At 45.1% G+C, this 19,948-nt stretch overlaps 1 protein-coding gene across 5 annotated transcripts in view; it reads left to right on the forward strand.

Annotated features, from left to right (window-relative positions):
* ATXN7L1 (ataxin 7 like 1) overlaps positions 1-19,948 on the forward strand; it is a 243,254-nt gene that overhangs the window by 205,655 nt on the left and 17,651 nt on the right. For all 5 annotated transcript variants that reach the window (XM_080665901.1, XM_080665902.1, XM_080665905.1 and 2 more), the window contains 3 exons: positions 3,798-4,081; positions 7,975-8,057; positions 8,906-9,162. In XM_080665901.1, coding sequence (XP_080522027.1) covers positions 3,798-4,081; positions 7,975-8,057; positions 8,906-9,162 — 624 coding nt within the window. The remainder of the gene's footprint in view (positions 1-3,797; positions 4,082-7,974; positions 8,058-8,905; positions 9,163-19,948) is intronic.

Raw genomic sequence — 19,948 nt, forward strand, 5'->3', positions numbered from 1 at the left:
ATTTCCTCTGGGATGTGTTTGACCCTTCCCACTGTCACTGAGCTGCCTGCTTCCGTTTCTTCTGCTAACGTTTCACACAGGCCAGAGGCTGGTTTCCTTAGAGGGGAAGCCCAGAACGTTTGGGGGAGAGAAAGGTCACCAACGAGAAATGATCAGGCCTTCACTCTGTCTGTAGCCCTTCTCCATTAGCTCGTGGGCACCCTAGATTCCCACCCACAGCTCAGTCTCCCTTCTTCCACTTCCAAGATGTGGCCCACGTACCCGGCATCAGGGGTGTTTACTCAGTGGCTCAGCTCCTTACTGACCCACCTAGTCTATGGAATCCTTCAAAACATTCCTTTTTTAATCATCACCCAAGGATATGCTTTTGCTTTGAGAGAGAGAAAGAAAGAAAGAAACATCAATCAGCTGCCTTCTGTACATGCCCCAACTGGAGCTTGAACCCACAATCTAGTCATGTGCCCTGACCGGGAATCGGTTCCGCAACCTTTCAGTATACAGGACAGTGCTCCAAACAACTGAGCCACACTGGCCAAGACCTTAAAAACATTCTTGATCATATTTTTTTTCTTAACACCTCCCATTCCAATCCAATAACACTCAATCCCAGAGGGCAGTGCATCTCACACTCTCCTTCTTGTGTCTAATGGGCTTCAGTCCCACACCCAGCCTACAGGCACTAGGATCAAAGTCCAGCTGGAGTCCTGGAAGCATTAGCAGCCGAGTGTATGAGTGGGCCACACTCTTTATGCAGTGGAGAAAATTCCCAACTAGAAGATCAGTCACAGAGATTAGCTGGCTTGGCTCAAGCTCAGTTACTAAGCACAGTTGGGAAGAAGCATCACCAAAGAGATGAGTCAACTGTTGCTGTCCATGGCCGGACCCTGTGCCCGGTGCTCTCCCAGCTGCCGTAAGGAGCACGTTGGGGCAGAACATTGACTTTAGGGCAGAAACGCACTGGCCTGTGAGCATTTGAGGACCACTTCTCTCGGCATTTAAATTTATTTCCGTTTGTACAATTGTTCTGGATTGTTCTATCCCAACGTCACCTGCTGAGCTCATTCATGAGTACTCAACATGTACCCAGGGCATTTCTCACAGAAACCAGAGGCCTTCCCTTTGCACACCGGCTCATGCGACAAGAGCTAGATTTGGAACTTAAAGTCCCTAACTTCCTTTCCTGAACTTCCTTGGCTTCTCCAAGAAGTCAGAGAAGGCCACTCAGGTGCTAGAGAATCGTGCCACCTGGCTAATCGTCCATGTGTTCATATCAACATTTGAAGTTTAACTTATTTTCCAAAGAAATTAAAGTCAACAGATCAAAACAAGGGTGACAAATAAATCAACAAAAGCTTTTAAGCATGCTCTAATATTTTTTAAGTCAGGATATTGAAGTATAATTTAAGTTGTATAAGTTTTGTAATTTTGGGGGACGTGTTTTAGTTTGTACGTTTTTAAAATTTTTAATTGTGGTAAAATACACATAAAATGTATCATCATAACCATTTTTATGTACAGTTCAATAGTGTTAAGTACATTCACATTGTTGTACAGCCAATCTCCAGAACTCTTTTCATCTTGCAAAACTGAAAAACTCTCCCGGCCAGTGTGGCTCAGTAGTTGATTGTCGGCCCATTAACCAAGAGGTCACAATTGGATTCTTGGTCAAGGCACATGCCCAGGTTGTAGGCTCCATCCCCAAGAGGGGGCGTGCAGGAGGCAGCTGATCAATGGTACTCTCTCATCATTGATGTTTGTCTCTCTCCCTTTCTCTCTCTGAAATCAGCAAAAACGTATTTTTTAAAAAACTGAAACTCTGTACCCATTCCGTAACAACTTCCTAGTCTCCCCTGCCCCTAGCCCCTGACAACCACCATTCAACTTTCTGTGTCTATGAACTTGACCATACTAGGTACCTCATATAAGTGGAATCATACCATATTTGTCTTTTTGTGACTGGCTTATTTCACTTAGCATAATGTCTTCAACATACATTTGTGTACCAGAACTTCCTTTCTAAGGCTGAATAATATTTTGTTGTATGTATAGATCTCATTTTGTTTATCCATTCTCTAGCAATGGACACTTGGGTTGCTTCCACCTTTTGGCTATTGTGAATAATGCTGCTATGAAAGTGGGTTTGATAGCTTTTCAAAACCCTGACTTCTCTCATTTGTGTCCTTTAAAACTGAGCGAAGGAATGATCCTAGAAGGATTCCATATTCCATGGTCTTACATTTTTTACCATCAGGAATGCAGCAATAATTTCACCAGGTAATAGCTTTATAGCTTCTCACTGTGCTGACTTTTCAAGGGCTTCTTGTGCTGTTCTTCAGCAATATGTGAGTGCTTTGAGAATTGCAATTGAATAGAAAGTAGCGTAAGTTCAGCTCAGGGATTGGGATGCTGTGATCGAGAGTGAGTTGCCAATGACTTGGTGGATTGCTAAAAACCACTGTTCCACTTTCCCCTCCCATGGGCCCTGAAACCCCAGAGTGCCCTTCCCGGGGCCGGGAAAGCATGTGGTCCTAGGGGGAGGTTGGTGAAGCCCAGCCACAATCTGCCCCACCACTGAGTAAGACCTAAAAATAACTTCTGTGATCCTGTTTCAGAGTCAGAAAAGGGGCAGGGGTTGCTGAAATAATTTCATGAACAAAAAGATCAAAGAAATGATCTGTGAATAAATCTTAGAGACGGAAGAGCCAACCAGCCATGTGGACAAATAAGATTCCTCTCCTGTCAAAACAGTCTCTTTCTGCCCTGCATTGTCTGCAGGCTAAGCCATAGTCTAGATCACTTGGCATTCAAATAGCTAAGTCGGCTCGCAGATGATTGGGGGGCTGAAGTATTAGTGTTCTGCCTTCCTGCAAGGAGGAAAGGAAATCTAGTTCAGGAACCAAAGCAATGCTTATTCATCTTATCTCATCTTTTAAAACCCGAGACAGAGTCCTCCCCAGCCCCCAGACAGAGGGTCCTCTGGCATTAAATGCACAGAAATCAAATGCATATCCATTACAGGAGAAATAGCAGGGGAGTGGGGCTAAGGTGACAGATTCTGAAGAGCAAACATACACCTTTGTGCTCTGTCTTCTTAAAATTCATCCTCTCACCTGCCAGCCTTGAGAATTGCCTATTTACATAACTAGCTGCCTAAAATGGAATATTAGATAATGTTACATGGCGGCTCACTCCATTTGAGCCCATCCCCAGGATGTGAGAGTGATCCAGGAGTCCCCAACAGCCTGCAGCGTGGCACGCTGGCCTGCAGCCATGCCTCCGTGTGGTGTGAGCCTGTCAGCACTCCTGAGCTAAGCAGATGTCAGGCCTGATCGCTGATCGCCAGCAGGAGACCCGCCGAGCAGGGGGATGTTGAGGGGGGGGTGTGATTCAGCAAGTGGCACGGTGTGGCACACAGTCTCCAGGAGACAAACAGCATCTCTTCCTGAGCCGCACAGCGGGCACCTTGTTCTTCCCAAGGTGCCGTCTCAGAAACAGCCAACATGTAGAGACTGGGAAGGGGGAGCTGCAGGATCTATGGGGACAACGGGTCTGAGAGGTAATCAGTCAGCTCTGATGCCATCCCTGGCACCATGCCAGCTTTGCACCCCCTGTTGGTCCTTTTTGAGGCACGAACCCCCTTTCCATCCAAACTGGAGTCATGCTGCTCGCTTATAGGAGGAGTATAAATAAGTGATAAGGAAGTGTTCTATCATGATAAGCGAGTGTAGCTTCTCAGCGGACCAGATGTACCAAAGAAGGCAATTGTGTGTGTGTGTGTGTGTTCATTTATTTTCCAGCGTTCCGGTTCCTGTAGTCAGTTTAGAGAAAATTCCTAACCTAGTGAAGGCAGATGGTGCCAATGTCAAAATGAACTCTACAACCACCGCTGCCGTCACCGCCTGCTCCACCTCGACCTCGGCCGTCTCCACCCCACCCTTAATTAAACCGGTCTTGATGTCCAAGTCAGTGCCACCTTCCCCAGAGAAGATCTTAAATGGCAAAGCAATTTTGTCCACCACAATAGACAAGAAACACCAAAATGGCACCAAAAACAACAACAAGCCTTACAGGAGACTTTCAGGTACGTGTCTGTGTCCTTCGAGTCTGACGCACGATTAGACTGAAATTGAGTCACAGCTGTAACCAAGGAGTGATGTGTTCTTATAATTAAGCAGGTCCGTTTCATTTTAGGGGGGTGGGGGGCGGGGAATGGCAGAGGGACATGGAATTAACCTGCAGGCAGGACCCCCACCTAAAAATGCAAGCAGGAGCTGGTTCTCTTATTCCCGAGCCAGATGAGGCTCTCGCTCAGCTCAGTGTTTAGCGAGTTACCCTAGTGACCCAAGAGGTAGGATGCTCTACACCTACCACAACAGTCAGTGCATTCTGAGGGTCTTATTATCGTGCTGACCGGCTGAACCGCCCCTGGGTTTTGTGCCATGAAGTCTGACAGCCTCCGTGACATCGCACAGTAGCTCAGGGCAAGCTTGGGACTGTCCCATCAGTGACTGCTCCACAGAAGGACACAGCCTCTGTCCTTGGGCCTCGTTGGTTTCCGGGTTGATTCTGTGGTCGGGGTGGCAACTGCCTTTCCCAAGTAACCAGCTGGAATTTCTATTTGGGAACACTCGGGTTCACACTGCAGATGGGCTGGCGGGGACATCTCTTGGATGTGCTCCTTGGTTGTCTGAGCAGGCACATGGGTGCCGGGAAAGGTGCACACGGCCAGTCTTTGGGGCAGTAGTTGTCTCTTAGAGGCCCCTATGTGAATGACGTTTGCTTTGGATGTGTTGTGAAACTAAATCTAGCCATTCCGCTTTTTCCAAAAGACCAAAATAAGCTTCATAACCATGGGAATTTATCTAATCTTGACAGGAAAAAAAAAAAAAAATATATATATATATATATACACACACACACACACACACACACACACACACACACTAGAGGCCCAATGCATAAAATTCGTGCAAGAGTAGGCCTTCCTTCCCCGGGCTGCCAGCTCTGGCTTCCCTCTAGCACCCTGGGCCCTGGGCTTCCCTCACAGTCCCAACTTCATCCAGAAGGATGGCTGGTCTAATTAGCATATTATGATTTTATTATATATATATACACACACACACACACACACACACACACACTGAGTGGCCAGATTGTTGTGATCTCTGAATGCATAATGATCTGGCCACTCAGTGTATATCCTATATAACAAAAGGCTAATATGCAAATTGTCCCCTCAACCAGGAGTTCGACCAGCAGGCAGGCCGGCCAACCGCCCATGTCCCCTCCCCCTGGCCAGGCTGGCCGGACCCTACCCATGCACGAATTCATGCACTGGGTCTCATATATATATATATATATATATATATGCTGAGTGGCCAGATTATTATGCCTTCAGAAATCATAATAATCTGGCCACTCAGTGTGTGTGTGTGTGTGTGTGTGTGTGTGTGTGTATAGTGAAAGCCACCCTGTGAAAAAGAAACTATATCTTTTAGTATGACCATACTTCTTTTTTAAAAATATTTTTATTGATTTCAGAGAGGAAGGGAGAGGGAGGGAGAGATAGAAATATCAATGATGAGAATCATTGATCGGCTGCCTCCTGCATGCCCCACACTAGGGATCACACCACACTGGGGATCAAGCCCACAACCTGGGCTTGTGCCCTGACCGGGAATTGAACTGTGACCTCCTGGTTCATAGGTGGACACTGAACCACTGAGCCATGCCGGCCAGGCTGAGTATATTTCTTAAGCACCCCAAAAATTTTGGGTCATTTTTATTTTTTACTTCGTGTTTATCTGTATTTTAGTTTTTCTATCTTACATCTGTAACTTTTTTTTAAATTATTCTTAAAAGTACCTCAGCCCAAAACATTCAAATGACAAAAGCATTACACCCCCAAAACCTCCTCTTGTACTGTTCACCCACGATCAGGAAAGAGAGCTAGAGCCTGGTGTCCCCTGCGGGTTGTGAGGCCTCCCTGTGTCCGGGAGCCCCCGACGCCTGGCTCTCCTCCGGGATGGGAAGTGGGTGGCAGCGTCCCTGGGAAAACACAGGCCTGGGGGGCACAGTGTCCCCCGGCTGTGGTTCCTTGTAGCAGAAGCATGACCGAGGCTTCCAGGCTTTACCCCATGCAGCCATAGTTTGGGGATTTTTTGCTTTTTGTTGGTTTTGCATTTTGTTTGTTGTTTTGTCTCAGTGGGTCTTTTGCTTCTATCTCGCTTTCACATTTGGCAGCCAGCTCCTGCCCCCAGCCAAACAACCTGCTCAGTTCCAGACCAACAGGAGGGCTGGTGTGGGCCTGGGCACCGTTCTGACTCTGACAGCCCAAGGGACAGAACTCCCAGCCAAGCTCTCCTGGGTGGGCAGAGAGGACTCATAGGAAATGGGCATCTCCAGGTCTAGCCATTTTTAGTCTTAAAAGTGAAGCTTTAAAAAAATAATAAGAAGAAGAAGACAAAAGAAAAGGTGGGGAGGGCATTTTGATAGCCAACCAGGTCATCTGTCTTGGATATAGGAATGGTTTTGTTGCACACATTATTATCACCGCCATCACAACCACCCCATGGTCCCCAAACCTTTTTTTTTTTTTAAAGAATAGTCTCTTGGTTTTGAAAGAGAGAGGAAGGAAGAGGGAGAGAGAGGAAAAAACATCGATGTGAGAGCAGAACATCAGTTGGCTGCCTCTTGCACACTCCTTCCTGGAGATCGAACTGGCAACCTTTTGGTGCACAAGATGATGCCCAACCAACTGAGCCACACTGGCCAGGGCACCCCCAAACATTTTTTAAAAGAATAGAACACATTCATTGAGTACGCTCAGAGTTTACTCCACCAATTCCAGACAGTGTTTTAGGCTAGGTAACTTCTTTTTAGTGTGCAGCTTTTCAGGGTTCTTAAGGACACCACCAAATTTATAGCACTTCCCTCACCCGCCCCAACATTCTTCCTGAAGGCCCAGGAGAGCTGTGCCATTCCTGCTCTGCAGGAGGCAGGTGTTTGCTGGGCGCCTGCCAGAAACAGGAGGCACCTGGGGGGTGGGACTTTAAAGCCTACAGGGAGGGTCCTCAAGCCGTTGCCCTCATTTTCCTGGGAGGAGAGAATTTTTGTGATCCAGAGGGGACAAAGGATCCAAAATGGGCCTAAAAAGAGAAACTTGCTTAGAAGCAAACTCCCAACATGACCCCTCCACAGTCCAGTGGGAAGGCAGACAGTGGGGAAAGCCTGGCCTCCCTGCAGCCACCCCATTTGCAGCAACAGGCCTGTGCTGGGACAAAGAGGTAGGCTCTGCCCTCTATGCACCTTTCAGTTTAGATCTACGAAAGGCACACACCCAGACTTCTCCCCTGCCCCTGCCTAGGGCACCGCCAAAGTGTTCCTGAATCGGGTAAACTGTCTTTCTGGTCACCACGGCTGTCTGGAAAGCCTTGTGCTGAGCACTCTGCAAAGCAGGAGAGGGGCAGGGTCACTCTTGACATGTCAAAGAACAGTCTCCGCCTAAATGGCTAAAGCTAGCAGGAAGGCAGGTGGGGTTGGGGAGCTGCAGCGTGCTCTTGGAACCGCCCAGGAAAAAGTGGCCCTTGGGCCTCAGGTGGCTCTCCCTGGTCTGCTGTTAGCCAGGCCCAAAGGGCCAAGTACCTGGAGAAGCTTTTCAAGTGAAATACAGTGTAAGAGTCGTAGGGCTCCTCCTCCCCAGTGCCCGCCCCACCCCCTGCCCCGTGCCTTGTGCTGCGTCCCGCATCCCTACGAAGCTGGACTAGGGAACTCTGGGTTCAGAGGGGTGCACCAGGTTCCCCTGAGCGGTTTCTTGAAGGATTTTAGCAGTCGGTGGAAAAAAAAAAAAAAAGACAGATTGCCTGACAACGTCTCACTTGTTGGTGCAAATGTGCATTTTTTAAATGTAGTCTTAATGCCAAATCCTATTTAGTCTCCTTTTTTCTTATATTTTTTGTTTGTTTCTTAAACCAGAGAGAGAATTTGACCCAAATAAACACTGTGGAGTATTGGATCCCGAGACAAAGAAACCTTGCACAAGATCCCTCACCTGCAAGGTATTTCTCTTTCCATAAAAAATACTTCCTGCTCTCGCTGGGGCCTTTGTCGAAATGTTTGCATGCCACTCTCTGCACACGGCAGGGTGTGGAACCTAGACATGACCCCCAGCTGTTCTTTGTAAGGGAAATGCTTTCTTCTCTTCCATGGTAGCCGAGTGCCTGCCTCAAGCTGGCTGGCTTTTTAAGAAGGGGAAAAAAAAAAAAGGCTTCCCCTGTTACTTGTGAGGCCAGACAGTAAATTGTATTTATAGGCACTCACAGGCGGTTCTGAGCCCTGCTACGTTTTAATGTATGCAGGAGCGGCGGCAGCGGCGGCGGCAGCGGCGGCGGCGCCCTGAAAGGCAGTCCTGCCGCGCCCCCGAGCCGGCCACACCGGGGTGGCCAGGGCCACAGCTGACTGAAGGCGGCTGCCGCTAGGTAGCCCCAGCCGCATGTTTCATACTGAACTGCTAGTGCTTCTTGGGACCGAGGCTGTGGCCCTCTCTGCTTGGTGGCTCTGTGTGTCTGGGCCACCGCAAGCCTCCCACTGCACCTGGATTAACTCTAGACTCTCTCACGCTGGCCTTTCATCCGAGGGGCTCTCCTGGGCTCTGCGCTGAAGCTTGTCATCTTAATGCCATTTTTTGGAGGAAGCTCTGGCTTTTTGACACCAGGAGAGTAGAGCATGGTTGCATCTGTGTGGTCTCTGCCTCTTCCCAGCCACAGAACGGGAGCTGTTGCCTTGAAGTTGACTTTTCAAGCACCTCCAAATTCCCATGAATTGCTGTGTCTGAGATGGAGGGCCCCGGGAAGCAGGTGTATGTGCTGATCAAAGAGGCTGTGCTTTTCATCTCTCTTCTCCTCAGACACATTCGCTAAGCCATCGGAGGGCAGTCCCGGGCAGGAAAAAGCAATTTGACCTCCTTCTGGCGGAACACAAAGCCAGGTCCCGAGAAAAAGAAGTTAAAGATAAAGAGCATCTTCTGACTTCAGCGAGGGAAGTACTTCCAAACCAATCTGGGCCGGCACAGGACCCTCTGCCAGGATCTTCAGGGAGCTCTGGGCCAGAACCTAAAGTCACATCCCCTGCAAAATCCAGGCCACCTAACTCTGTGCTTCCTAGGTAAGTCCCCTCCCCCCTCCACCACCACCCCGTGGTGACGAGGCCCAGAGTCCTTGGTCAAGTGGCTGCCTTGCTGGGTTGTGTGTGCTCTGATCACGTGTTAAGTGGGAGCCGTTACCGCTGCCTCGTAAGGCGGTTGTGCACTTTAAATGAGATAATGGGCATAAGGGGCTCGGCCATCGTGTTCAGTGGATTTTACTGCTGTCATCATTGTCACCATTTTCCTCATCGTCACCCTTCATAGCAGATCTATATCAGAACAAGAGTAAGCTGAAAAGAAATACCTGGATGGCACATCAGCCACCAGGCACCTCTCCCGGCTGCCTGGCTTAGTTGGAGATTCCTGGAGCAGAGAGTGCGGAAAACCTGGGTGGGTATGGGTATCAGCACATGTAGGAGCCCATTTGACACACATTGTTTTGTGAATTTTTACCTCCAACCCTCCGGTGACCCAGGCGAAGGGAAAAGTGGCATAACAGGCTTTTTGCTCTATATTTTCCTGCACACCCAGAAAGCTGAGCCACCTGTCTATGGTTTTATTTCATTGTCCTGGAAAGAACAGAAAAGATAACTAAAGCCCATTTGGATTAAGCGTGCTTTAAAATCCACACGTGCTTTTGATTGCCACGCTGAGCAGCAGACCACCTTCCAGGTAATAGGACAGGGAACCCTCATTCAGAAATATTGAGCACAGGGTACAGAGATGATGAATGAAACTAGGTTCTGCTTTTCAAGGATTTCATTTAGAAGATGAGATAAGACTCAAATGTTCACCAAGTCATTGAAAGGAAGCATTAATGATACAAGGTGAGGAGTACAGGCCCTGGTATTGCTTGATAATTTTTAGTGCATACTGTGTGCGTCCCACAGGGTCCAGTTAGCGAGTGGGCTTTAAGAGTGGGTTATAAAAGAAGGAGACGGAGTTGGTTCTTAAAACAGCAGCAGATATTTGGTGGCAGTTGTTGCTGATCTGCCAGCTTCTCGCCCTCGTGCCTTCCACATTGGGACCAGCCTGACCCAGTTTGACGGTCAGAGTCCCGCTGTAGGAATGGCTGGCCTCAGCCTTCGGCATTCAGGGGGAGTCACAGCCCACACGCATTTCCATCACAACCATTGCCGTGTGTTGTCATCATTCACATGCCACTTTCCTTGCCGCCTTGCATTTTGCATGATCGTTTTGTAATTACTTCTGAGTGTAGTGTGGGGCGTTGGTGAAGGGTGTTACCCTTGCTTTAGAGTAGAGGAGACAGTCCTGTTCCAAACTTCTGGGGAGGGAGGGCTTTAATTCTGCATACAGTGACTTTCAAACTTCTTTGGGACTGTAGAACTTTTTCATCCCCACAAAACTTTACATGGTACCCAATAGAAAAGCAGACCTGCCTCCACCGAAAGCCAGCACAGCTCTGCTCTCATCGCTCATGTTCCCAGAGCCTGCTGACCCCCTGACCTTCTGAGGGATCACCTCGTGTTCCCCAAGGACCCCAGGGAACCCAGTTTGAACACCCTCTCTAATATACGATTTTGACTGATGGAGGCACTTCTCACCTAAGCAGTGTTACCTGATGAACCGAGAAGCCAGGGGGCAGCTGTTAAAAAAATAAAGCAAGCAATGGAGCCTTAGTAGTTTTGTTTCCTGTTCCTTCCTGACTGATTTTCAGAGGAATGTTTGTCGTTAGAGAAATGCAGGTTTATGTGTTCTCTTCCAGAAGCAGAAAGAAGAGAGTGAGGTTAATCGGCAAAAGGGATGTCTCTGAAAGGAAGGGGGAGGCACAGGAGAGCATCACAAATGTTGCTAACAATAATTTTTGAGGATGCTTTTCAAAGTTGTTATAGAAACCAAAAAATTCAGGGTGGACTCTGGTCCAGTATCATGGGGAAGGACATCCTCTTCCACTTGTTTTACAGTAGGATGAGACAGCCCCATGCAGTCAGAGATGTAAAGAGCATGATCAGAATTTAATGTCATAATCACATAAAACTTAAAACATTTATTTTACTCATGTTAATATATATATTTCAATTACACTAATTATCTACAATGGGCCAAAAAAAATATTATCATACATACATGGAATTATTGTAATCCCTCCCCAATCATGAATTCCTTTTCTTGGGAATATTAAGGTGTGTGAATTTATTTCTTACCTATCGTTTTGATAACCTTGAAAATATTTCAGCTTTCATATTCTTGAATTGCAACCCACTCTTGTCAGGGATTTCTAAAAAGGAACCTGGGTCCAGAATAGGAGAAGTTAAAGTTAGAGAAGACGGGTGGGAACAGGACTGGAAGCGCATATCTCAACTCCATGTTTACTAACTAGATGAGCGTGGCCATGTTTCTTAGTCTCTCTAGCCTCAGCTTGCTCATCTGTAAAATGGAGCTGGGAAGGACTTAGTGAGATGAAGGACCACGCTCTATAGTAAGTGCTGCACTGATGGCCGCTGTGAGTAAGTGGTGGTGACATTCCGTGGGAAAGCATTGTGAGTAAACACAGTCCTTGGTGGTACCTGATTTCCATTTTCCCGTCCTCTTGCCCTCTGCCTCCCAACCTGGGGGCCCTTAAATAGCATACTCATATGCTCTGTTTCTTTGTCCCCAACTCTAAGGAAACAGATTACTTGCCCCAAAGAGCCCAAGAGCTATGGATGACCAGACCAGCCCTACCATCAGGACTCTGTGGCAAAAGGGGAGGAGGGCAGAGGGTCAAGCTGGGCTCTGACCCCTGGGAGGGAGGGAGAAAGGTCAGCTATGGAAGCCAGTGCTGACAAAATCTGGGCAAATTCCCCTCTGTCTTGAGAAAGCTCACACATCTCATCTTAAAGTATAAAATGGCAAAATCCATTGAATTTTAGACTGACAAGGGGCAGTGGGCAAAGAAGCAGAAGGTCCTAGATACCTGAAGAAGGACAGAGATGAGTGTAGAGTGAAAGCAACTTCAGTTATGACTAATCAGGATAGTGTTATTGCCAATTATAAGCCATTTCTCTCCTTGACTTATATTTGTCCCTGCGCTTTTTCTACATTCATCTCTCAATATGGGGAGGCTTTGAAGTCTCATTTCCACCTCTTATTAGCTCTGCAAGCAATTTCCTCATCTGAGAAATGTAGATAATAGTTAAATGCGCAAAGGCAGTGGATAACCTGGGTGAGAAAGCATATGTGACATGCCTAGCACATAATAGGGACCTGATTAAAGTCAGTTCCCTTGTGCTCTCTTCCCCGAAGCACTCCGACGGGCTGGTTGGTGCTCATGCTTCCGCACAGTGGTGGGTTGGAGGCTTCCTTTCAGTTTCCCTAAGTGGAACTGAACAGGGACCATCATCACATACATTGTCTTTAAGCCAAATTGGTAAGTGGAGAGGGGAGGGATGAGGTAGTGTGGAAGGAGAAAAGGTGGATGGCAGGTTAGCAAACTTGAGTGACTTGTTTTTTTTTTAATGTATTTTTATTGTGTGTGTGTTTTTTTCAGAGAGAGAGGAAGGGAAAAGGATAGAGATAGAAATATCAATCAGCTGCCTCCTGCACGCCCCCTACTGGGAACCAAGCCCAAAACCTGGGCATGAGCCCTGACCAGGAATCAAACCAGCAACCTCTTGGTGCATGGGATGATGCTCAACCCACTGAGCCACACCGGCTGGGCTTGAGTGAGGTTTTTCAACACCTTCTCATGACTAGTTGCCCCATTCCTCATCACTTCTCACCAAGCCATGGTTTTTTCTGAGACACAAGCTGGTTCCAGTGAACTCCTTCCCTCCAGGTTCCACCCTGGAGTGCAGTGATCAGAAATGGAAGGTCTTGAAAGCATCTACCATTCCATCATCGCCAGGCGGGGGCATGCATCCTGAATGAAACAAGCCTGAAAAGGAATAGATCCAGCTCTCCTCCTCCTCGGTGTGCCTGTATACATGTGTGCCTGTGTATACATGTGCACACCATTATTCATTCATGTTTCTGTCTTTGTCCTCTGAGCTGATTTTGCTCTAACACAGAGTTTCCATGCTTATCTTTATTCTCCAGCATTCTCCCCCTTATCTCCTATCTTTTACCTGACAACTGGAACTTACTATTGAGTGTTTCAGCCTTTTTTCTTTTTTCTTTTTTGGAGTAAGGAAAAGTTTATTGATCAAGAAGGTGCCAACCAAGAAGACGGGAGTCCTAGTGGTACCTCAGATTCATCTTTAAAAAGCACAGAGTTCGGGCTTTTATGTCAAGGGAAGGGAAATGGGAGTGGCAAGAGGGGATTGACCACCACAGACATCTGGGCACTGACAGTAGGGGTCTGAGGAAGATTGTGCTGGTTGCTGTGAGTCCAGTCTCAGTCTCAGTGTACCTGCAAATCATTGACAAACAACACACACTTACCTTATCTCCTTAAGCCACAAACACAGTTCCCTCAGCGATTAGCAGGTCTATATGTCAGACTTAGCACAAGCTATTAGCCAGCAGGCCATGGGGACAACGCAGGCTTGGACAGGTGGAGTCAGAGAGGCTGAGCATTGCACTCTCTACAGATACCCCCTTTGTGTAGTTTATTCCTCAATATTGAGGGAAATAGGGGGACCAGGTCAAGGTTCAATTAAGCAGGAAGATTAGCTTTTTAAGATGGAGTCAGATCTGTCTGCCACTGTGCCCATTTATCTGGTTCTTACAATCTCACATGCTCACCTCTTCCATAATGGTCCCTAAGCTTTAGAGAGGGCATTCTGAGTATTCAGTTTAAGCAAAGAACAGGGTTAACTTTTATTACTGTGTCCCCCAGGACCCAAACTATGATGCGTTGGCCACTGCACAAACAATTCCCTGTTCAGCTAACAAGTAATCTAAAGCAATCCTGTTGTTTAAGGACCCACATGCCAAGGACTCTGCAGTGGTCTGTTCGAGTCATTGAGCTTAAGCAATAGAACAGGCCAAACAATGACCTTATGGGTTAAATTCCCTAAGAACTAGTTTGCATCAGGTGCTCAGGTAAACTGTCTGTGTGGCTTACACCACATCAGTCACTAAGATTGTTTAAGGATGAGTTGTGGTGATTTCTTTGAAGTGTACATTGTGTAAAACAAAACAAAACTCGAAAGACAAAGGTATGTTATTGAAACGTTTTTCTTTCTATACCCCCCCCCCCATTTTTACCAAAGATAGCCAAACTGAGACTAATTTATCTGCAAAACAGGTCTCGTTTCAATAAACTTGACCTGGTTATTTGTATAAGTTAAGCAAGAATAGTAATTAACCATATAGGCCTCTAAATCTGCTTAGCTGGAATTTTCCTAAGGAATCTTCAGATTGAACTTTAGCCTCCGAAGGCTAGAACCAAGCTGCATACTGGCCATCAGATTTTGTCCGCAATACCTACAGGTTTTGGTGAAACCTCTCTTCTCGAAGTCCCCAACATATCCTGAGGTTCTTTCCTTCCATCTCCCAGGAGGCAATCTTTGTTCCTCACCTGGAAAGCCTGCTGTGAACCATGTAAACTAAGTACCAGGCTGTTTTCCCAAAGGGGCTTTTATTGGCTTCCAAAGTCAATCCTAACTCCTCAAAGCTTTCTGGTCCGAGTCTGTGCATGCCTCTCTCATACATGGTGTTCTAGTCAAAGCCTTGGTAATAAAACCAATCTAACAGATTCTTATTGAAGTTATGCAAAAAATCACATTGCCATGAAAATAAAAATACTCCTTACTGTATTCTGGAGGGATCAAGCAGTGAGAAAAAATAAATGCTACAATTTACCAAATTGTAAGTCATAGGTAAACAAGGTTTCCTTTTATCTATAAAAAAAAAAAAAAAAAGATTAAAAAATCAGCAATGTCACACAAAAAGTCATAACAATTGTAACCATCCTCATCAGCAATGGGCTATTTGTTGTGGGGGTTTTATAGCCATTCTGACAGGTGTAAGGTGATATCTCATTGTGGCTTTAATTTGCATTTTTCTGATGTTAGTGACATTGAGCATCTTTTTATATGTCTATTACTCATCTGTGTGTCCTCTTTGGAGAAGTGTCTATTCATGTCCTCTTCCCAATTTTCAATTGGATTGTTTATTTTTTTTATTTTGAGTTGTATGAATTCTTTATAAATTTTGGATATTAACCCCTTATTTAATGTATCACTGGTGAATATGCTCTCCCATTCAGTGGGTTGTCTTTTCGTTTTGTTAATGATTTCCTTTGCTTTGCAAAAACTTTTTAGCTTGACATCGTCCCATTTACTTATTTGCAGAAAACCTGGTCTTAATAAATGCTTAAAGTATTAGGACATTTCTAATCTCATGAGATAAGAAGTCCAGAGGTGAAAGGGCACCAGTCCCCAGAGATCAGGAATTGGCTCAGCTTCTCTGCTCTTTTTTCAACCCATACTCTTCGCTCGCCAAAGTCCAGAGCAAGATGGTTGCAGCAGTTTCAGGCACATCCAGGTGAAACAAGATCCAGTGGAGGTAGAAACCACCTTTTCCTTGTGTCTTTTTTTTTTTTTTAATTTTTTTTTATTGACTTCAGAGAGGAAAGGAGAGGGAGAGAGAGATAGAAACATCAATGATGAGAGAGAATCATTTATTGGCTGCCTCCTACACGCCCCACACTGGGGATTGAGCCCACAACCCCGGGCATGTGCCCTTAACTGGAATCAAACCCAGGACCCTCCAGTTCGCAGGCTGATGCTCTATCCACTGAGCAAAACCAGCCAGGGCACTTGTGTCTTTTTAAAGGTGAGAAAAATCTTTACAAAAGCCCTTCCCCAAAATATATTTTTCTTTCTCATGCCCTTTTCTAAACCAATCATCATTACCAAGATGAAACAGATTTCATTATTGGTTTGGGAGTTAAATGAAGGCTGGGAATTCATCATCATATTACCATATTTCTGCTGATCTTTTTATTCTTTGGAGCTAATGCCTTTTTTATCCCTTTACTGGGATTTTAGTAGGATTTGGGGAGGAAGACAAAATAAGTGTTCAATCTATCTGCCAGTTAATGGGAAGTCCTTCTGCCACTTTCTCACTCAGAAAGTATCTGTAGCCGAAACCGGTTTGGCTCAGTGGATAGAGCGTCGGCCTGCGGACTGAAGGGTCCCGGGTTCGATTCCGGTCAAGGGCATGTACCTTGGTTGCGGGCACATCCCCAGTGGGAGGTGTGCAGGAGGCAGCTGATCGATGTTTCTCTCTCCTCGATGTTTCTAGCTCTCTATCCCTCTCCCTTCCTCTCTGTAAAATATCAATAAAATATATTTAAAAAAAAAAAGAAAAGAAAAGAAAGTATCTGTACTACTAGCTCACTTTCTTTTTCTTTCTTTTTTGTTATTAAATTTTTCCCATGTACAGAGGTAAGAGTATAATATAATGAACACTCCTATACCTAGTTTGAAGAATTGTAATATTCAGATTTGCAATTATATTTATTTTATCTACCAGGTATATTTTTATTATATATTTTGAAGTAGATTGCAGATACCATGGCATTTTTTAAATGATTTTTTACAGAGAGGAAGGGAAAGGGATAGAGAGTTTGAAACATCAATGAGAGAGAAACATCGATCAGCAGCCTCCTGCACACTCCCTACTGGGGATGTGCCCGCAACCAAGGTACATGCCCTTGACCGGAATCGAACCTGGGACCCTTCAGTCTGCAGGACGACGCTCTATCCACTGAGCCAAACCGGTTAGGGCGATACCATGGCATTTTACTTCTAAAGATTTCCAAATGAATCTTTAAAAAGTTAAGATTAACATAGGGATGCATATATTCATTCTGCTTGGTTTTTCGGGATTCTTTTTTTTTTTAACATATTTTTATTGATTTCAGAGAGGAAGAGAGATGGAAACATCAATGATGAGAGAGAATCACTGACCTGCTGCCTCCTGCATGCCCCACACTAGGGGTCGAGCCCTAAACTCGGGAATGTGCCCCAAGCGGAAATTGAACCATGACCTCCTGATTCATAGGTCGACGCTCAACCACTGAGCCACATCAGCCTGGGCCAGGATTCTTATGATATATTCCAGAAGTGGGATCACTGGGTCACATGGCAGTTAATTTTTTGAGGAAACTCCATACTATTTTCCATAGTAGCTACACTAGTCTGCCTCTCCACCAGCAGTGCATTAGGGTTCCCTTTTCTCCACATCCTCGCCTGCACTTATCATTTGTTGTTATCATTTGTTGATTTGTTGATGGTAGCCATTCTGACAGGTATGAGATGATACCTCATTGCCATTTAAATTTGCATATCTGATGATTATTGACCTTGAGTATTTTTTCATATGTTTCTTGGCCATCTGTATGTCCTCTTTGGAGAAGTTTCTATTTAGATCTTTTGCCCATTACAATAGCTAAGATCTGGAAATAGCCCAAATGCCCATCAATATGAGTGGATAAAAAAGATGTGGTGCCCTGGCCAGTGTTCTCAGTGGTTAGAGCATTGGCCTGTCCACCAAAGGGTCTCGGGTTCGATTCCCAGTTAAGGGCACATACCTGGGTTGCAGGTTCGATCTCTGGTCCCGATGGGCGTGCACCAGGGCCTCATGAGGGAGGCAACCAATTGATATGATAGACAAATCGATGTTTCTCTCTCTCTCCCTTCCACTCTCTCTAACAAATTTCCTTGGGTGAGGATTAACAACAACAAAAAAAGATGTGGTACATTTACACAGTGGAATACTATGCAGTCGTAAAAAAGAAAGATCTCTTATCCTTTGAGACAGCACGGAGGGAGCTGGAGAATGTGCTTATTCTTCAATAAATTTCCCCCTTTGCTATACTGTCTTCCATCTATGGATTCATTCTTCGACTCCGATGGACAAAGAATCCGGGGGACCATCCTGCCCAGGGGAACACCATGTGTTCCAGTCCAAAAATCCCGTAACAAAAGCATATCTGTCTTTTGTTTCTCTGAACTTGCACATGGTTCGCCATTAGACTGCATGTGCTGAACTGAAACTTTTTGTTGTTTCTGAGTAAACCCATTTTTGTTGGAGAAATATCTGGCTATCTATTTGTTAAAGGCCAACAAGTTAAATAAACTATGTAGCTTTTAGAATGGTAAAAAAAAAAAAAAAAAAAAAGAGCCTACTAGAAAGTTTAGAAACAACTTAAATGTCCATCAATAGACTAGTTAAGTAAATTGAGATATATCCGTGCTATGGAATACTGGGGAATATTAAAAAATATGGCATAGTTCTATACATGGAATTATTTCTACATTATCACTAGTTTTTTTTAAAAGTGTAGCCCTGGACAGTTATGCTCAGTGGTTAGGGTGTCAACCCACCCACCAAAGTGTTGTGGGTTCAATTCCAAGCCAAGGGTATGTACCCAGGCTGCAGGTTGATCCCCAGCCCCTGTTGGGGCATGTGCGAAAGGTAACCAATCAATGTGTCTCTTTCACATCTCTCTCTCTCTCTTGCCACCTCCCTCCCTCCCTCCCACTCTATCTAAAAATCAATGGGAAAAATGTCCTTGGGTGAAGATTAACAGAACAAAAACATGTCTCAAAATAGTATGTACAGTGTGGTCCAATTCTTGCTTTAAAATGCATGTGCCTGTGTATGCACAGTAAAGAAGTCTGGAAGGATATAAATCTAAATGGTAATAGCACTTGATCTTGAGTGGCAGGATTGTGGATGCTGTTTTCTTTCTTTATACATTTCACCAAAAATGTTTTACTATTTGGGCCTTCAGCTGTAAACAGGCAACAGTGTAGTTGCCCCTTCTGATATAGGAGAGTAGGTATCGGGGAATGCAGACGGGGAGATGCGGTCTTTGGGCTGTAGACTTTTAACATGCAAAGTGAATGGCATCTTTGTTTTATAAGTATGGGAAGGTAATAGTCAATAATAAACTGTCATATAATGGAGTTCTTGTAATAACACTGAAAAACTATCTATGGCTTTCTTTGGGGGATTTTTAGGTTTGTTTTTTATTGTGGTAAAATATACATAACAAAATTTACCATTTTATTTCTAAGTGTACAGTTTAGTAGCATTAAGTACATTCACATTGTGGTACAACCATCACCACCATCTCCAGAACTTTCCATCATTCCATACTGAACCTCTGGACTCATTAAACACAAACTCCCCTTCACCCCTACGCTCAGTGCCTGGTAACCATTGTTCTACTTTCTGTCTCTATGGATTGGACTATTCTAGGAACCTCACAGAAGTGGAATCATACAATGTTTGTCCTTTATGATTGGGTTATTCCCCTTAGCATAATGTCTTCATGGTTCATCCATGTTGTAGCATGTATCAGTATTTTATTGTTTTTTAAGACTTAACTAATATTTTGTATGGATATACTATATTTTGTTTATCCATGTGTCTATTGATGGCCACTTGGCTTGTTCCCACCTTTGTGGCTTTGTTTTTAAACGACTGTGCTTTCGGGATCTGGTTTGAACTCAGGTATTTCACACCTAGAAAGATTTTGTAGCACAGAGAATCCAGAGTGGAATGAAGGAGAGAGAGACAGAGCAGCGGTGCTGCTTCATGTGACTTGAAGGGGCAGCTTCCAAAGAAGAATTCAGAGCACCAATAATTTTAAGGATCTTGATTTTTCTCTCCAAAAATTTTTTTTCTCCCTATCTTTCTCGTGGGTCAATCACCTAATGAAAGTAGAGAAGCAGTAAAAACAACTGACAACTAACTTTGACTCTTTCTCTTCTAACTCTTCTCACGATGTGATATGTTTGTTTTGTCTTGTTTTTTACTGCTCAGTAAGCATGCAGTTCTATCTCTTAACGTGACATTGCTTTTCTATGAGCTTAGCTATAAGTTAGATGAGTTCTCTTGGAT

Source organism: Plecotus auritus, assembly GCF_963455305.1.
Source record: "Plecotus auritus genome assembly, chromosome: 4".
Classification (NCBI taxonomy): Eukaryota; Metazoa; Chordata; class Mammalia; order Chiroptera; family Vespertilionidae; genus Plecotus; species Plecotus auritus.